This window comes from Girardinichthys multiradiatus, chromosome 6 (assembly GCF_021462225.1).
Source record: "Girardinichthys multiradiatus isolate DD_20200921_A chromosome 6, DD_fGirMul_XY1, whole genome shotgun sequence".
In the NCBI taxonomy this organism is placed as follows: domain Eukaryota; kingdom Metazoa; phylum Chordata; class Actinopteri; order Cyprinodontiformes; family Goodeidae; genus Girardinichthys; species Girardinichthys multiradiatus.
In genome coordinates, this window is record NC_061799.1 from 22995839 (window position 1) to 23015241 (window position 19403).

At 39.2% G+C, this 19403-nt stretch overlaps 1 protein-coding gene across 1 annotated transcript in view; it reads right to left on the reverse strand.

The window, feature by feature from the left end:
• tnr (tenascin R (restrictin, janusin)) overlaps positions 1–19403 on the reverse strand; it is a 285913-nt gene that overhangs the window by 12375 nt on the left and 254135 nt on the right. Inside the window, exons 26-29 of the mRNA XM_047369054.1 lie at positions 13704–13855; positions 13449–13545; positions 4995–5156; positions 4397–4560 (exon numbers count right to left, since the gene is read on the reverse strand). Coding sequence (XP_047225010.1) covers positions 4397–4560; positions 4995–5156; positions 13449–13545; positions 13704–13855 — 575 coding nt within the window. The remainder of the gene's footprint in view (positions 1–4396; positions 4561–4994; positions 5157–13448; positions 13546–13703; positions 13856–19403) is intronic.

Sequence of the window (19403 nt, forward strand, 5' to 3'; positions counted from 1 at the left end):
ACCAGAGTTTGTGATTTGGAACCTCTTTTCGTTGGTGAAAACACACGTCACTGGTTTAAAATTTAATTTGGGAACTGGAACGGGCTCCGAACCGCGTTGGTGGAAAAGGGATGTTAGTGGCTGGTATTATTTCTGTGGCAAGTTGTGCTTGACAAGGAATAGATTTTAAGTCTAATTTTTTATTAACTTTCTGTTATATATTAGCACAGAGATTTTACTTCCAATGGGGGCCCAAGGTTTTCCTGGAAATAATCACTGCTGGTAGTCTTATCACCTGAACCCTGTGCATATCACAGGAACATTTCTGTTACTTCATGAACACAAACAGCCTTGTCATCCTTAATATGCGGACGAGATGGCTTGTTTTGCCATTAAAAGTGCAGTTGCTCCTAACGTAGTCTTACTTCTCTTAATAACGATTAACATAAAAAATGCTTAAAAAATTTCTCTAAAAAAGCCTTGAAAGTCACTAATTTAAAGTAGTTTAGTGTAGCTTTTCTGTAATTTTTGGCTGAGAGATAAGAAGTTAAGAGAAAAGAATGCAAGCAAACAAAGAGCAAGGCGAGAAAGCATCTGAGCTAGCAGAGAGGCAGATGTAGAGCTTCCAAAAGAAATTAGACATTAACTTTAAGGCTTTAAAACTTTAAAGTTGGATCCACCATCAAAATTTCCTCTTTTTCTGAGGCAATATATTTTTTAGAATGTATTGAAACTTAAGCATTAGAGAAAGTAATAAAAAATATTACTGGACAAAGCTGAGAATGCAAATGTTATAGTTTTTGTAAAAAAAATAAAAAAAAAGAGTACATTTTCATTAAAGTAGCCTGCCAGACAGAAAGACCAGAGCTGTGATTTCAAAGCTACAGCACCATTATAACCTTTGTCTAATTAAAACCTGAGTCTATCCCTTCTGATCATCATCTCCATCTGTTTATTTCCATTTGCAGCCTTTAAAAGATTTTCTTTTTATGTCTGAATGTCATTCTGTCTCTCCTCCCACATTTTTTTTATTTAAAAAGTCAAAAGGAAAAAAAGAGAAAATCAGTAACAGTGGAGAAGCAGGACTGCTCTAAAGGCTTCGTGACTCAGTCTGATTTTACTTCACACACACACATACACACACACACACACACGCACACACACACACACCCTTGGCTTTGTAGAATCATTTCTGCACAAGGCTAAGAAAAGGGTTTACATCACATTCAGTTAATATGCCCCAAAAACTCCCACCTCCTCTTTACTGAAATAATAAGACAACATGCACTCAGGCTTGATACTGATGTATCTAAGTTATATATAAAAAAACTAAATTTTTCAAATTACTTTTCTACCATTGCAAACCCTACAGCTAATTAACTGGAAAACATTTTTTTTCAGATCAACTATATCCTCTTCACAGTGTGTGTTGTGGATCAGGTTTTCTATAGAAATGAATAACAAGCAAAGCTGTGCAGCAGTTGTTTCATAAGTCCTCCGACAGACCACTCAGGATGCTCTTTCATGTATTTTAATTCACTAATAATTAGTCTTTCATTTCAAGAGGTTTTAACCTTTAATCAGTGTGCTGTAATGGCACCTTTTCATGTCGATCCTAGCAAATGCCAAAATACACTTTGAAAATGTCAACCTTTTCAAATGAGGACATTTAGTGTAATAGGTGATTGATTCAAAAGGCCACAAAATAACAAAAAGAAAAAACTCAGCTACCACACCACATTCACAAGAGAAGCTACAAAATTAGGGTTGGCTTGTAATATGTACTTTTAATCATGCAAGCACCTCTTGGCACGATGCACACCTGCATAGGGTTTGTGGCCATACAATTGTTGGGACCCCAGCCATGGGTTACAACATTAAAGGCCAGTAAGAACTTTTCTGGAACTTTCAAAAATAAATCACATTAACCTACCTACAGCACAGCCAGGAACAGGAACAAGGGGGGTAACAGCGGACTTCCTGTGACATCACTATTGGAATAAAAACCCTGCGTTCCAACAAGCAGACCTCTTTCCATGCGGATCCAAGACGGAACCGGACATGAGACCAAACAGCTGTTATGTTTCCTTGCTGGCAAGCAGACATAACCCTTCAAACTGGATCCAAGAGTGTCATACAATCATGCGATCACATGCAACAAAGTTAAGTAGTGATTTGCTGTCCGAGTATCCAGCATTCATTCATATAGAGGGTGTAATAAGACAAGCATGACTTGGCTTTTCTTCTGAGGCCTCCAGAAGCTGCCCTAATTGAAGCGGATTTCCCACATGGCCTGGAAAAAAGGCTGGGACTGCATCGCACGCCTTCCTGTGTGCACATCCAGGTAGCAAGAGCTACCCCGCCACATCAAGGCCACTCAAGGAACCGAACGGGTTCGGCGAGGCCAGCTAAAAGCCCTTCCCCACAGCTAGGTTAACTGCAAGCTAACCCTTTGTTTACCCACTCGTGGATGTTTCCCTCAACGCCCAGGACATCTTCTCCTCAGCACGGTTCGCGTAAGAAGTAGTGTTTGGGCAAAGAAGATTAGTTTAAAGTTAAATAATCTAAATAAAGTTAATTTAATGATGTTTGTTTTTGTTTGTGTTGAGAAATTCAGCTACAGTAAATGCTATCAGACTAGCACTCAACTAAGGATGTGTTCTGTGTTGTGTTTTTAAAGTTAAGACAAACTTTATTTAAAGGATGGTTTTTAAACACAGAAGATTGGCCATAATGCGCCATCCACGCTTATGCATTTTAACCCTTTATTAGTGGTATTTTAAAGATATGTGTTTGATTCTAATGATACGCTTATAGCTTATCATCAGATCATCATTACATTCATTACACACACACATTACATCACATTAATGTTGTTTATTCAGCAAATCATTCTTTAAAATGTTATTTTATTAAAACAATGTTTTATCTGATCTTGCATTGTGAATTGTTTGAAGGTATACCAATTATTGCCTAAGTTGGTTCCAAGACTAACTTAACTTGATTTCCAGATTCTTTAAAATAATCCTTGGTTCTCAAACATAAATATTGCATGGTAATGTTGCATCACTCTTTCGGTCATGGTTTTGAACCATCTTTGATTCACTTGTTTATATTGTACATAGCCCATCGGTCTTCCTTATTCTTTCATTTTGCTTGGTAGTTTAGTTGGGTTGTTTTAGCATAGTAAAGAGTTTGTTTACTGAAATATGTTTGACTATGAGTTGACTTAAGAAATTGAGTGAATTCATTCTGTTTGTGTGCAGAGTTTTGCTCTTTAACAATGCCAGTGCTTGGCTCATCCCTTTCAATTTTATCTTAATACCACCACCTTATTGAGCTGGTATTCATAGGACAACCCTTAACAGACTGGAATATTATTTAATAAAATATTAAAGTATTAATATTAAATCTCAAATAATATATCCATGTTCATAATCACAACACCATACGGTTCTGACACAGTTCTAGTCTTACAGAGCAATTCACATTCACCAGTTTGTACACACATCCATGCACAGGTATGCAGGAACACTTATCACATACGGTGACGGTGGCCAGGCTTGTTGGGAGAGCTGGAGTTGAGCTTAAAACCTGCTAAATGTCACATGATTACTTATCCAACTGGGTCTTAGCCACCCGGGGACAGTTGGCACTAAATGCTTTAGCAAAATACAATTCAGTCATACAAAGGTAACCAAACTTGAACCAAATGACACTGCTTTGGGGACACAGGACCCAGGGCAAACACAGTTGCCAAATTGCAGTGAGGTTACTGAAGAAAAAAAGCACTCAATCAGGACACTGAGGACTAGTTCTATAGTTGCAGTAATTTAGAATATCATGAAGATTTATGCAAATATAGATCATTTAGGTATTTCACATTGTAGTCACAAAAAAACAAAAGTTGGAATGTACCAGAGAAGAAGCAACCAGCTGATTGGATGGGGAAGCATGATGAGCTTGAATGTTTAGGATGGATAAGGGAGCTACTAGCTATCTAACACATGACACCTGAAGCTAAAGATTTTTGTAGTGAGATAAATTGTCATCTTCTACTTAGCCTGCTCTGGCAGTGGTACAGGATCTGAAGTCATCTAAAATCTATATGAAGCTGTTTGTTGAAGAAAAGACACTGCTCCCTAACTGCCTAAAAGTCTTTGACTTTAGTTCATGTAATTTCATTTTTCATCTAATACATTCTCATAACTTCGGCCCTCAAACAATGCTGAATGTACAACACATACATATTAGGGAAAACAGCTATTCTAAATGTAGAGATGTCCACTTTTAAACAGACCCAAACTTGTAAAATGGCATTGATTTCGAGTAAAACTGAGAACTGGTCCCACTATTTATATTATATTTTGAACTGTGCATAGTTATGGACAGAAACACAGCAAGTAAAATGACTGACCTGACTATGACTGGACTCGCCGTATTTTCCATTGAGGTTGGCCCGGTGGCAGTTCTTGTACCACCAGGCTCCTTTGTAGGACATGGCACAGTTAGTGACAGCAATGTCATTGTCTCTGTCTTTAGTTGAGAATGGTCGGCCCTGGTGGTAGCTGAAAGAGTCACCTGCGATCAGGAAAGAGTGGGACGAAAAGCATTAAATATCAGCATATGCTGGAAAATTGTGATGTATGAAAGGAAATTGATAATAATGTGAATCAGTGATATTTGAAGTAGCAGAGATATAACGAGTAAAGCAGAAAGAAGTCCTTATGAAATACTCTTGGTTTCTCTTGGTATACTTTGGCAAAGAGAAGTATAATTATATACAGCACAGTAAAAGGTATTATTAGCACATGGTCATGTTGACAGACAGAGATAAATGGAGAGAGAAAAAGAAGAATGTGAAGGATTTTTGAGGCAAGTCTATGACATTGGGGCAGTAAGAAGAAAAAGAAAAAAAAAACATACGTGTCTGTTGTTAAATAATGTTAAGGATCATATGTTTGCTGCTGAATATCTACATGCTAAAAATGTTTTTTATTCCATAAACCACCTACCAGCAGTGCCATTATATTCTCCTATCCTGAGCTTGTAGAGGTTTCTTGCATCTCCAATAGAAAATTTGTCATAATTGGCAAAAACTGATTCTTGTCCATCTCTCATGTCAATTCTCAGCTCATAGCGGCCCTGAGAAGCAATCTTCTGGATGTTATCAAGACCTGCAGAAAAACATGTCATTTTTAAGACATTAAGGCTGATGCATACATAGGTTTACATGACTGAAATGTGCATCTCAATACATTTAAATATTACTGAAAAATTTGTTTCAGTAATTTTCATTTAAAATGTGAAGCACATATTAGAGAGCTTTATTACACAGAGTGATACATTTCAAGTGATTATATATTTTAATTTTAAGAATTATATCTTACAGTATATAAAAAACCCAAATTCAGCTTCTCAGAAATAAGAATATTAAAGAAGAAAAACATGACTATAACAGAAATGTTATATTATGGCTTAACAGTCATGAGGGTTACCCGACTGTTGTAGAGCAGACAGTCACTGGCAACCTCCACTAGGAGACACAGAAAAAGAGTCTGAAGAAGCTGGCTGTTCACAAAGCATATTAAACATATCAATAAAAAGCTGTGTGGAAGAAACAACTGGTGTAGAAAAGGGTGGAAAACCAAAATTGATAACCACAGACTTGAGATTATTATGAAGCAGGGATGACTCAAGGGTTTCTTGGAGATTCAAAATGCAAGGGCTGCAGCTAGAGTTAGTATCCAAAGTTTGCATTTCCTTTTCTAGCAGGACTACACACTCGCCCACTATGGGAAGAAACTTGTGCCATCAGACACTGAATTTGAATAGCTCAGACTGAATCTGTATTTGTGTAATATGAAATTAAATGCATTGGTTTGAAAATTAATTTCACTAAACTGAAACTGAATATAATGGTTTAAAACTGAATTTGTTTGCTTAGAAAATTGCTTTGCTTGTATTAAAAATTCAGTTTGATTACCTTCACTTTCAGGTCTGAAATTAAATTTCAATTCCAAAATTCAGTTTTTTTTGTGTCACATATCCGGGTCCTTGAAGCCAAACACAGATTTACTGATTCACGGATGTCATTCACTATTGCTGTGTCCAAATTCAGGACTGCATTCTTTGAAGGATGCATTTGTAGGCCAATAACGTCCTGGATGAGAAGACGAATGCTGTCTAATCTCCAAGGATCCAACAAATGCGTCCTTCTTATTCCCAGATTTGAAAGATGGGTCTGGTGTATCCACCGAGTCCCACCCTATCCCATGATTCATTGCGGGTCGAAGTAGATTGTTAAAACGGAAGTGGCAAAGGCCGGAGCACAGAAAAGCTGTGAATAAAATTGGATATATTACGCATTCTGTGAAACAACTGAACTTTTACAATGTTTTTAGACGAAAATGTAGTTCTGTAAACCTAAAATATCTGATCAGTTTATCGCTTAATTGCACAAATGCGCCGATGTGTTCGTCCGCTGCCCCAGCAGCCGCTCGCCTCGCCAGCTGTCAGCTGACCGGGTGGTTGAGGTGCGCTAAACCCCAAGAGAACAGCTGACTCCCGGCACATTGTTTTCAAACTTCCGCTGAGTTTCCCCACTGGGTGGAAGTTAAACAGATATAATTCAGTCAGATGAAATCTAATATTAATGTTTGGTTTATTTATTATAATAATAATAATAACAATTATACTCTGCAAATAAACTAATTTAAACTTTGTTCCTAAAGTTAATATGTTAGTGTTTAAGTTGTTGAAAGCTTTACAAATAAATTAAACAAATGGTATTAAACAATGTATTTTATCTAGTGTTAGATTTTTATATCTATGAACACAAAAAATATTTTCAACATTTTAAATGGCTGAATAATGAACAAGATCATAAAACAATAACATTTTAAAACAAAACAGCATTATAAGCCATTAGCAATATGTAAAAGAGTAAATAAAAACCATGTAGTCATTTACAGTAGAGACAGAATTATTAACCTTCAGGCTCCATTTGTTCGGCTTCACAGCTCTGCGCTTTGCTAACACGGTTGCTAGGCAACAGAAGTTACATTGAGGTAAGGGCAAGAGAAACGCAGACCGACGTAACACCGGCGGCAAACTAGGCTAATCTGGCATGTTTAGCTAATAGCTACAGGTAGCATAAGTGTTGCTGTTTGACCTTCATTTGTTTACATGACGCTTCTTATAGACGCTCATTTGACTTGGTGATTGACATCCGCCAAGCTCATGTATGCTGCACTGCTCCAGCTCAACATGCCGTAAAGGAAGTTTAACCTGATGTGAAATGTAAATCGATGAATCTGTGTTTGATTAATTTGTGGCTAGCCTCAAGGACCCGGATGTGTGACACAAAAAACTGAATTATGGAACTGAAATTGAATTTAAGACCTGAAAGTGAAAGTAGTCAAACTGAATTTTTAATACAACGAAATACATTTTAAAAGCAAATGAATTTAGTTTCAAACCATAAAATTCAGTTTCAGTTTAGTGAAATTTATTTTCAAACCAATGCATTTCATTTCAAATTACATAAATACAAATTCAGTCAGAGCAATTCAAATTCAGTTTCTGGTGGCACAGGTTTCTTCTCATAGACCACACTTTAATATTAAAATTGTTTTAGCTTTGAGGCTTAACTATCAAAAAACACAGAAAAACATAAAAAGTTATGTGGAAGGCAATATATCACTCTGTGTGTAATAAATCTATACGTTATATGAGCTTTCCTTCTTGAGTTGAATTACTGAAATAAATTAACTTTTCAATATTTTCCCCCATTTAGTAAAACTGCATTGGCATGAATCATAGTAGCTGGAAGTTACATTAAAGATAATGACTGAAAATAATTTTGTTGTGTTGTTTTGGTCTTCAAAAAACAGACATAAAGATTGATTTATTTATATGTTTGGTTTAAAATCCAGCAACTGTGTAAGTTCTAGCAATGTTTAGAGACACAAGCAGTTTAAATAAAGTTTAGAGTTGATTGTTTTCCTGCTACAACATTCACAGGTTTTCTGCTCCAAGTTGTCAGTCTGTTTTCCCCTCCAGCCTATGGGGGTAATAGGTTATATCTTAATAAGTGCTTATGTCATGCGTGTTTGTCAGCTGCTGTGTATGATTGACATTGTTGAGTGAGGACACTGTCATCACCTGCCCTCCTATCTATACCACATCTTACAACTTGCTGAGATCCACGGCTTTGCCTGCTATCTCAGAGGCAGCAGATACAAAGCTTGTTGGAACCCCAACATCCGATAAGGCCCAAACCCACCTGAGCGACTGGAGCTGCCTTCACTATCAGATTACAACAAGCGGCCATTTGGAAAAGAGCATCCCTTTCTGCCTAACCTTTAGCAGATGCATCATGTGTACTTTTGCTGAACCAACCTGAGAAAAGACTTGATGTGAATTAAATCTCTAGCCTTTACTGATAAGAAGTAGTACACCAGGGAAACTAAGTCTGCTGTAATACAGTATGTCAATGGAAAAAAGATACAATCAGTGTTACAACCCAGGGGCACTTAGGGCGACCAGGGAAAAGCAATTGTGGTAATAAAACTGAGCTTAACAGTAAGTCAATTTTAATTTCTGCTTTATAACATAGCTGTGTTATCAGCAATTAATGCACCACCCATCATTTTTACAGTTTTGTTTTTTTTACTGGTTCATTCTTAACTGGAGTGATTGAAAATCCATTTTGACACACGACAGTGCCCTTGTGCTATTATCTCACATTTTATTACCGGCCTCACTCCCACACTTAGAAACAATAAAGGGTGGGGTGGGGTGGGGTGGGGGGATTAACAGGCAAAAGGATGGGATAATGATTACAGATCGCTCCCAGTCACCCAAATGTCTCTTTTATTACATCATCAAACTAAAACTGCATTCAGCAGAGGTCATTGAGCATGGTGCAGATAAAGAGCGCTGTTAAAAACGATTGTCCTCAAACTATAACGGATAATTATCAAACTCTTTACAGCTGGCCAGTCGAGTGGCTCGTCTTTTCAGTTTGAGTGGATTTAATATTGGTGTTTATGGTTCCTATTGTGCAGTAAATTGCTATTCTGAGTGCAGAGGTGGTGATTAGCTGAATGTTTGGTGCAATGGCTCCCCAAGGCTACAACAGTAATCTAATCTATTGACGGCCACACACAGTGGAACTACACTGACCATGGGACACTTCAACGGCTACTACTGAAAAGACAAATCAAAAACAAATACACATAATAATAATAATGTCTTAAATATTAAATACAGAATATAACTAACCATTTTTAGGACAGTTAAAAAAAACATCCTATATTTGTCTCATGAAATGTCATTTGGCTCGTTGTGCTCATGACAATTTACTGAGTTCAAACTTCAATTAGGTTTCGGTAAATATTAATTATCACAAGCTATCATTATCAAACCCATAGGAATGCTGAAACATCCCTCTTTTATTAAATAACTCACTGCCTACTCCACGTGGACAGCTCTGTTTCAGTTTTTAATATTATTTTTCAATCAGCTTTTGGCAGGTTGTGATACAGCCAGCGTGGAGAGTTTTAGACTTACTTCCTCAGCACTGTTGCCATGTTCAACTGTTTTGATTTGGAGTTTTCATTGTTTACATTGTTCACAAATCTTTAATTTTTGCCCAGTGATGTTCGAATAGTTTTCAAAAAGCTTAAAGTGACGGGTTTTCATTACCTAAAATAACAAATCTGAGACAAGTTTCCTGGGTCTCACATCTAGGTGCTGTTAAGAAGTGAGGCAGAAAGGAGGTGGACATAATCAAGCAAAATTTGAAAATAGTGCAAGTACTAACCAGGTGGTGCTAATAAAAAAAGGATAACTTATTATCAGCAAAGGTTCATCAAGGATTTCAGAAAACTAAAGTCTCAAAACAGTGAAAATATTCTCTTATACTATTCCTGCAGTTTTAAACTAAAGTGATATGCCAGAAAAATTACGAGGCTGACAAAAGTTTTTTCTAGGTGAGTGGAGCATTGAGTAACACCTTATTGCCCCTCACTCACCTGTTGCTGTGCACTGTTGGCCAGCTGGCTAAAAGAAGGGTAATGTATCTATCCCTTGCATATAAGAAAGACAAATTTGGCTGGTTGAAAATATTTTATGAAAAATACAGACACTAAAAAGGATAATATTCAGCGCTATATGCACTTGCAAAGGACTAGATATTATTATTATAATTGTAATAATTAGCATTGTTCTAGTATTTAGGTTGTAGTAGGAATAACAATTTCCTCTCTGTTTTACACAAAATGAATTTGATCAATGTCCAGGTGATAGATAGTATGTTTTCCTTGCTGTGATTGGTGATGGACTGGTCAGGTTCCTTTTTTTCTAATTCCTTAAATTTATGTAAAGTAAGAACATTCACCATTTTTTAAATGAATGAGTTAAAAACATATTTTTTCTGATGCATAAATATGGACACCCTTGTAATTCATTTGTTTGCTGTTGGATTAAAGCTGTTGGATTAAACCTTTTTAAATTAATTTTTTACATATTTGGTAAAACTGGCTCTATGTCCAGATAGTAGAATACGAAACATGATATGTGAACAAATGTCATTCTCCTCTGACTCTATGAAGAGGTCCTACTGCCATTTACAGAAATACACCACTCCTGTTCAGAAACAACCGATCGTACAGCACAGCGCATATCCTCGTTCAAGCTCAAGATTGCTGGTGTACTGCAGCTATTAGCACACCTGCAGCCATTACCACAGCTGCAGCACACCAGCAATTTTGAGATAGAATAATAACAGAAATCAGTATCATCAGGACATGCTTGATTGGTGCATTTCAATCCAAATTGCTCACTGAGCTCAACTGTTCTAAGCAGCAGATCATCAGGCTAACATGACTAAGTCCTGCTGCTGTCTCTATGTTTAGTGCTGTACACTGAGTCTGCTGTGTTCCAAGCTGGCATGCTGTCTATTATCTGGCATTATGGGGAAGTTTTTGATCCTCTACACCCAGAGGTTACATTAAGCAGCTTTTATGCACTGAAGGACACGATTAGAGCCCAAATAAAAGAAAAAAATGGCATGGAAGAGAAGAGTGCAGCCTGGAAGGCAACAAAAAAATAAGGCATCGCCCTGGAGACGAAAGCACACTTATATGGTGCATTTTCAGAGGAGGTGAAAGGACTGAATATGAGTGATTCCACTGTAGTGGAAACAGGTCAGACAAAATGTCGTACTCACGCAACACAATATATTGAAGCAGGGGTCTTTGAATTGTTATCTAGAAGCTCAACCATTAAATATACAGTAAATCTGTTTTTAGTATGCTTCAGCATGATGCCTCTAGGTGGTCTTGTCAAAAAAGCAAAGACATATCTGTCACTTCACATCTCACTCAATACACTTTATACCTCAGAGTAGGTAAATAATCTGGATTTCTCTCTGTATCTGAGCCCTTTAGTGGATGATCTCTTCATTTAGTTCTAGCTGAAAAATAAAAATAGATGAATAATTAATTTATGACAGCACTTTTCTAACGTCTACCTTTGAACACTTTCTCTGTGGTGGTGCAAATGTAACATGAGAAGCTCACTTTTTTCAGTTCAGCTCAAAAAAAGTCAAGACTACAGATTTAAAAATATCTGATAAAAGAACAAATGTGTTAAGCTGTCAGTTCCAGTTCATGATAGGCTAGATCTAAAACGTTCCTTTTAAGTTCTCACCCATTATTTCACCTAGAGTCTGTCTTAATAGTGTGTCTCCTGAAAAATAAGAATCTTGCTTCTGGTATAGGAAGGTACTATGCTATTAAGGATTTATATAAACACATACTGGACATGGTAACCTTTTACATTTTTTGCTGTTTTGAATATGGTTGTTTGTTCCATTGTCTTTAACATTTGTTATTCTATGTTGAGTGTATGTATGTACTGTTGAAACCTGGAACCCATTTAAAGGGTACAGACCCCTGGGCTAGATGGGTATTACCATAAGCCAGTACTACAAGGGGTTTGTTTAAGCTGTAAGCAAGGAGATCCACCTAGCTTTTCACTATTTTCATAAGAGCTTCCAAGGCCACCTTCCCCTGGTGCCGCAGCTATCCCAAGTAGCCTTGCTGTTGACTATACACACCTGCCATGCCTGTTAATGGCAGCTCTCCTCTTACTGCTTTGGGGTCCTGGTAAGTGAGGTAGGTAGATTTTAGGAGGTTTATTGAAATGTAACACCCACGAATATTGCTTTTTGAAATCTGGGCTAAGGCAACTGATAAAAAACCCTAATTGGATCATTAGATAGAGGATTCTGACATAATGGATATTCACAATTTAAAGTCTAAGCTTGTATGAATATTTTTAACCATGAGAGGTTTAGCAAAACATAAATTTGAATTCTTGCTTTCAAAATTATTTAATGTTCCTTTTGCATCATTATTCAACCCTGCAACAAACAACAGTGCAAAAGCAACATTGAAACACCAACATCTATATGACGGCAATGCCAGTGACAATTTTATGTAAGCCTCTGACTGGATTGCTACCTAAAGATGGGTAAAATGCATAATACCCTGATCTCCTATGCTTATCATATCAATATTGTGTCAGATAAAAAAAAAAATATCTGAACAAAACATCCATTTCGAGTTTCGAGTCATCTGTACTCAAACAATAACACAAAAGGTGACCTGTTGAGCTCATGGCTCATTTGCACATTTTGCAATGAATACAATTATAGTTTCATAATGAGATTTAGAGACAAGAGAAAATGTTTCAGCTGCCCATCAAAAGAATAGGAACATTGAGCTGTTTTTGTCTTTAGATCAGAGCAGCGCAACAATTACCAAATCATTTCAGCGGGAGATTAGCTCTCAGAGTATCCAGTAATGCATCAGACAGACTTTGAAAAAAGTCAAGAGTTGAAAGACGAGATGAGAGAAGAAAAAAAAAGAAAAAACCATAGTAGTCCAACAGTATGACTATCCCTCATACAAAAAAACTAAGAAAGGCTGTCTGCACAAAATACTGAACACATCTTTTTGCTTTGCTTTGCAAAATCAATGTATCAGTTGAAACCAAATAGAAGCAATGAACCTCTATTGATTGCATGACATAAATCCTCCAAAGTCAGTGATCCGGTGTGATGCTAGAGACAGAAATACAGTGTTCAGAAAAGTGGAACGAACATTGAACAAAATAGGTGGCAGGTTGTGGATCAATATTGGGTTTAAAATGGAGCTGAAATATATTGGCAAAGAGAGACAGTGAAATAAAAAAGCAGCCCCCTTGAATTTAACATTCTTGTTCACAATTTCATGGTCTTTTTAATAGACACATCAAAAGTAGACATTGCTTTTGTCTGTTTAGCTCTTGAAACCAAACAGGATTGGTAGAAAATTGGTAGTAAAAGAATTGGTAAAACAAAATTTAAGTTTTTACTATTTGTTTTCTTTGTTATTCTCTCAAGGTTGTAAACTTACCAAGCCAAAACTCATCCTCAAGATTTCCAAATCCAACCCGATAGTCACTCCACTTTCTGGAAAAGTCAGTAAGACCATTTTGACGACGCTGGAATACCTGGAAACCAATATGGTAAAAAACAGCAGACTTACTATAAATGGATTGGAGGATCTGTAACAGTCAAAACAAGGTCTTATGCCACTAATCTACCACGGTCTTGCATTATCTCCAATTCAGCAGAGGTGCTAAACATTACTGTCATCACAGTGACTTACAATCCAACCTCCTTCATCTGTGGTCATGTCACAGTACACCTGCACCCCTTGGCTCGGATCTCTGTTGATGTAAATTGTGTAGACGCCACTCACAGTCTCCCCATTCAGCAGGTGTTGGGCACAGTTCTGAGGTGTTGAAAACAGACGGCTCCCTGGAGAGAAATATGTGGCAGATAACAAATTTTACCTGGCATCCCCTTCTGCTTTTACCAGTCAGAAAATGATATTATGTGTATGTTAACAGTGCTTAAATAAGTCGAGATCTTTTATTGCCTTCTCTATTAATATTCATGTAACACATACTATATTATATGTATTACCACAGGGACATCAAAATGTTGCTGTCAGTTTGCAAATAATACAATATAAAATCCTTCATAGAGTATACTATACAGGTCAACGGATGTTCAGGATGGGCTTGGCACCTTCTAATACTTGCTTACACTGCACAAGCAATATACCAGACAATTACATCCATGCACTATGGTTATGTACACCTGTTCAGAGGTTCTGGTGCCTAATATGTGAAGACTTATCAAAGTGTCTGAGATCTAATATTTCACCTTCCCCTTCAGTTTGCTTGTTGGGCAACTTAGATGATGTCACCATAGAGACAAATTCTGTTCACATGGTTTTCACTGCTAAGAAAACTATCCTCATGAACTGGAAAAATAAAAACCTTCTTAATATTAATCAGTATAGACATTTTCTGTTGGATTATATAAGCCTTGAGACAGCCTCTGCCTCCACGTCAGATCAATCTCTCTGGGCTCCTTTAATTGGCTCCATCACCTAGTGGGGGTGGGGCGTCCTTGGCTTCATCCAGTAGGGTGTTGTGGCAGATTCAGGGTGGTGTCTGGTTTGGGGCATTTGGGGTGTCCCTGAGCTGGGATCGCTGGGGGGTCTGGCGGTGGGGGCTGTGGTCCCGGCCGGGGTGGGGCTTTGGAGGCTCTCGGGGGAGACATCTGGTAGCTGCATGCGATGCTTTCGGGGGGCCCGGACTGACGGACATAGGTCACTGGCCTGGTGGCCGTGCTGCTCCTGGGTGGGTCTGGGGTGGGCTTGGGGTTCCTGGGGCGTATCGCCCCCCAGGCTGGGGTGCTGGCTGGGCCTTCAGGTCTTGGGTTCTGGCAGGTATGTCGCCGGGGTTTTGGGCTGGTGCATTCCCGGGCGCTCGGCCCTGGCTTGGGGGCCTTTGGTACATCAGTGGGCATAGGGGCCTCCGAAACTGGCAGGTAGGTCCCATCTCATTGCAGGTGCTCCTTCCTTCAAGGAGCACATTCTGCTGGCGGGGCGGAATGTCTGCGGGAGGGGGTGGGGCAGGGTCAACCTGGGTGTCCAATGTCTTATGTGCTCTGGGAGTTGTTCGAATGTTGGTGTGGGTGTAGGTTTCCTTCTGGGGTGGGGATGGGTGGTTGGCCTTGGATGGGTGCGGGCGTCGTTTGGTCTTGGGTGGTTCCTTCTCTTGGTTCCGGTTACTGACGCCAGTCCCTTTTCTGTATGGGGGAGGGGGTTCGGAGGGGTCTGCATGGTTCGAGTGTGCGGGCTGGCCGGGGTTGGTCTCGGGGTGGACTGGTCTTGGCTTCCGGATGGGTTTGGGTTTTGACTCTGTGGGCTCTCTTGCCTTTCGTGGGCCTCGGGGTGGGTCTTCTTGCGGGGCTACTTCTGGCAGGGGTATGGGTGTTGGGCATGTTCTAGGACCTGGATGCTGCGGGTCTTCTTTTTGTGGGGGGTTTGTTTTTGGGGGGCTGGAGGGGGCGCATTTGTGCAGTGTGAGTTTTGTGTGCAGCTATTGCTTTGGGTGCCCTTTGCTGCATTCCATCCTCCGCTGTATGCCATGCTGTGGTGTTGGGGCGGTGGTCCTGTGCGCGGCGGCTCTGACCTCCGGGCTTGGGTGCGGCAGGGCGGGCATCGCTGAGCTCTGCGCTTGTGTCGGGCTTCTCGGCCTTGTACTGGGGTGGGGTTTGCTCGTTTGCTGAATGGTTCCAGGTGGGATGTGTGTGCTTGGGGTTAGTGGTCTTTGCCGTTCCCCTACGAATACACAGAAGGATGTGTGGTGTTGCTGTGGCGCTGGCTCGGGGGGATCTGCGGTCTGGCTCGGCTCTATCGTTTTTGCTTGGCTGACCTTGATGTAGGTGGGTCTGCATCTCTGGATGGGGGTGCGGCCTCTTTGCTGCATGTGCTGGGGCCTTTCTGTGGCACCCTTCGGCTTGCTGGGCCGGCGTCTTTCCCTTGGGCATGGTAGTGGGCGGGGTGGTGCATCTGCTTGACTGCCCGGCTGGCCTGGTGGTCTCGGTTCGCCTGTTTATGGGGGGGTGCATGTACCTATCCTGGCCTGGAGCCCCGGACACCTCCCTCCACCAGCTCCATCACATTACCACTCATGGAGGGCCTTGGGGTGCGGGTGCACCATTGGAGTGCTGCAAGGGTTTTCTATCTCTGCGGTCCCATGGCAGCCTGTGCCCCAATTTTATTATACAACTTAGACACTCTCAAGGCAAGGGTCCCCGCATTGTGCGGGGCCCTTGCTTTGCCATTGCGGCACGCTGTGTGGTGGGGGACCGGGATGCGGCGGGGGTGCTTAGAGGGGGGCTGTATGTGGAGCTTGCGCTGTGTGGGTGTGGCTTCATCCGCTTCTCAGCTATGGAGTTCATCTGTGGGGGTGTGCCCCTGTGGTGGAGGGGATTTGTGGCGTTTGGGTTCGGGGGCATGCGTTCGATATTGTTGTCCTTGTTGGGGGTGGCCCTGTGGGGAGGTTCATGTTGGGGTTCACTGGGGGTGGGAGACTCATGGGGTTGGGATCGGAGCTCATTGGGGGGTCGGGACTGCTCTGTCCTGGGGCGGCTTCTGTTGGCGGGCTGGTTTGAGCCATGTGGACCCCCAACAGTCCCCAGTCCCCATTTTGGGGACTGGGGATTGCATATTTTTGTGGAGAAACCTTGTATACAAAAGCACGTCCACACTCATACTCACAGGTGTTAAGCTTCAGCTGTTGACAGATACACAGATGTTCTATATTGGGCTGCACCTCTCACTAAGTACATTTTACATTCAGAATCACTGTGTACTATTTTGTTAAAAAAAAACAAAAACAAAAAACAGCTGCAGGTGTATAAGCAAGCAGGGTGTAATCTTGTATTCTCTTCATCCTTCTTTCTCTCCTCCACTCTTTCCTCCTGTTCTCCCATTTTTCGCTTTTGCCCCATCTCTCTCTTTTTCGAGCTTCTTTTTTCCTTTCCATTTCAGTCTCCACGTCCGTAACAATTGAAATATTCCCAAAGAAGTTTATAATAAAGTTTATTTTAGAAATATCAAGCAGAGCTTTAAAGCATTAGCTGTGATGCTCCGCTTGTGAAAGTAAATCTGTTCGTCAATTTCTTGGCACTCAGACAACAATTCTGAGCGCTACTCTGCTGGACAGGACATGGTTAACAAAATAAAATAAAAAATGTTGCTGTCAACATGTGATTTTATTTTGCAAAATAAGTGTAAGACATTTATATAACTATAGGTGTTTGCTTCAAGATTGATACCTTGTTGTATTTATGTTCGAGAATCTTATTTTAACCACAGAACTGAAGTAGTTTCCAGGTTGCAATGATAAGGTTTGCCAAAAAACAGATTTATCGTCTTCCTTGCACTAGCAGCCATTACTATTTTTAAATGTTTCGTGTGGCAGCATTTTGTGTATTTGACAGAAAAAAGAAAGGTGACAGACAAAATACCAATAATTTGTAAACCCTGGGAGAAAACCGTAAGTGGATAACCTTTAGCTGCTAATGACGTTAAAGGTACAATTGACATCACAGCTTCCTAATAGCAGAAAGCTACAGGGCTATTTCACAGTTGTATTTATGAATCTGGACAGAAATGTATTATCTCTAGTTCAAAATACAAAATACAAATACAAGTTTGTGATTTCTCATACCTTTACTCTATTTGTGTTTCCTAAAAATATTGCTAAAATCTAGTCTTGTGTTGTTTTATGGAGCTTAATATTGTGTAACATCTCATCTCGTCACTTCTCTGAGCTTACACCCATACTATATATGTATATCATTATTTAGTAACAAAAAATACCATGTGAAATTAAATGAAAAGACAAACCAAAACTCCATAAAACATTGGCTTTACATTTACATTGCAAGTAGCTTTTTCCAAGATCTGCCATTAATTAATGAGTTCTGATATTTATATGTTGGTAAATGTGGCAATAACAATATAACTTGAGATAAATAAATACATAAAATGTTTCTGCTTTAGCTGAGAAGTCCAACAATAGGAAAAAATAGCTGCATCAAACAACAAAAACCACTAAATATTACTGGCATAAAAAGGATTAATGCATGGTTCCTTAATTAGTTAATATTTATTGCAGTCCATGCAGTTCTTTGTGATACTGATATTACATACAGAGGTATTGCAATAGCAATATGTTTGTGACATATTTGTCAACCTTACTATTTACCCAGTACAAAACACAAAAGAACTAAAGCTATATTTCCTTAAGAAATAAACCAAACGATTTTCTTCATTGTTGACTGATATATATTTTTTCTAGAAACAAAATGCATCGGTAGGAGGGGACACAAAAAGTACACTCTTACTGTTTCCAACAGTATTAGGAGATGAATACTACTGCTAATTAAATGTACTTTATTGTGTGATTATCAACAGATGCGAGGTGTGAGCCCCTCTACACAAGCTGAACTTTTGGTATTGTGTTGCTTTTCAAAAATGTTATTGTGTGTAAACAAAATCCCAAGTAGGGAATGTATCACCAAATATTTTAGTAAAGCAAATGTTCCGCTCTGGGAATGTTTTTAAGGTAAATTCCAACAAACCAGAGTCCATTTATCTAAAGAGAGTAAATCATTAGTCTGAAGTTCAGAAGTTAATTTCACATCAACATTCCTCTGATATCAGACTTACCAATCCTCAGGAAAACTGCAAAAATGCCAGTTATATGGATCTATGGATCTATGATCTATGGATCAGTAGGCAATTTGTGCATCTGTGAATGTAGCTCCAGTGTAAGGCACTTTGAGCAGTCAGTAGGACCGGCAAGGCACTATATAAGTTCAGTCCATTTACCATTTAATCCACTAGTTTGAAATGTAAATAACTTAAACTGGTGACACCTAGACTGATGTTTTCTACACTCAACAAACATTGTTTAAAACACAGTTGGTGAAAAACTAACAAAAAAAATCCTTAGCTTAGCCTTTTTTAGCTTCAATTCTTGACTTGATTCACTATGAAGAGCTGATCAAATGAAGAGCTGAAAACATCTACAAATACAATAAAGACTACAATTTGTATGTGCTTTAAAAGACTTGGATTTAGCAAACAATAATGTAGATAATGTTTGACTTTAAATTTTTAATTCGAGCTGATAAACAAAGAAACAGAAGAATTTGCAAATCCCTGTTTCATAAGCCAATATTTTAATTCACTATGGGAATAAATATGGTAATTTAGAGGTCTGCACATGTGTGCAGACTTAGAAAAGGTGCAATAAAACATGTTTTTGTACTGAAACCATAAAGTGAGCCTACAGGATGTATGAATGTAATAAAATAAGGATATTCAGATATATGACTCAGCTGGCAAAATAATAATTGCAAACGGCCCTGCTAGGAACTGCAATCAAGTCAAAGTTCAGAATGTGGTATAGTGGATAGTTATGTTAAATACTAA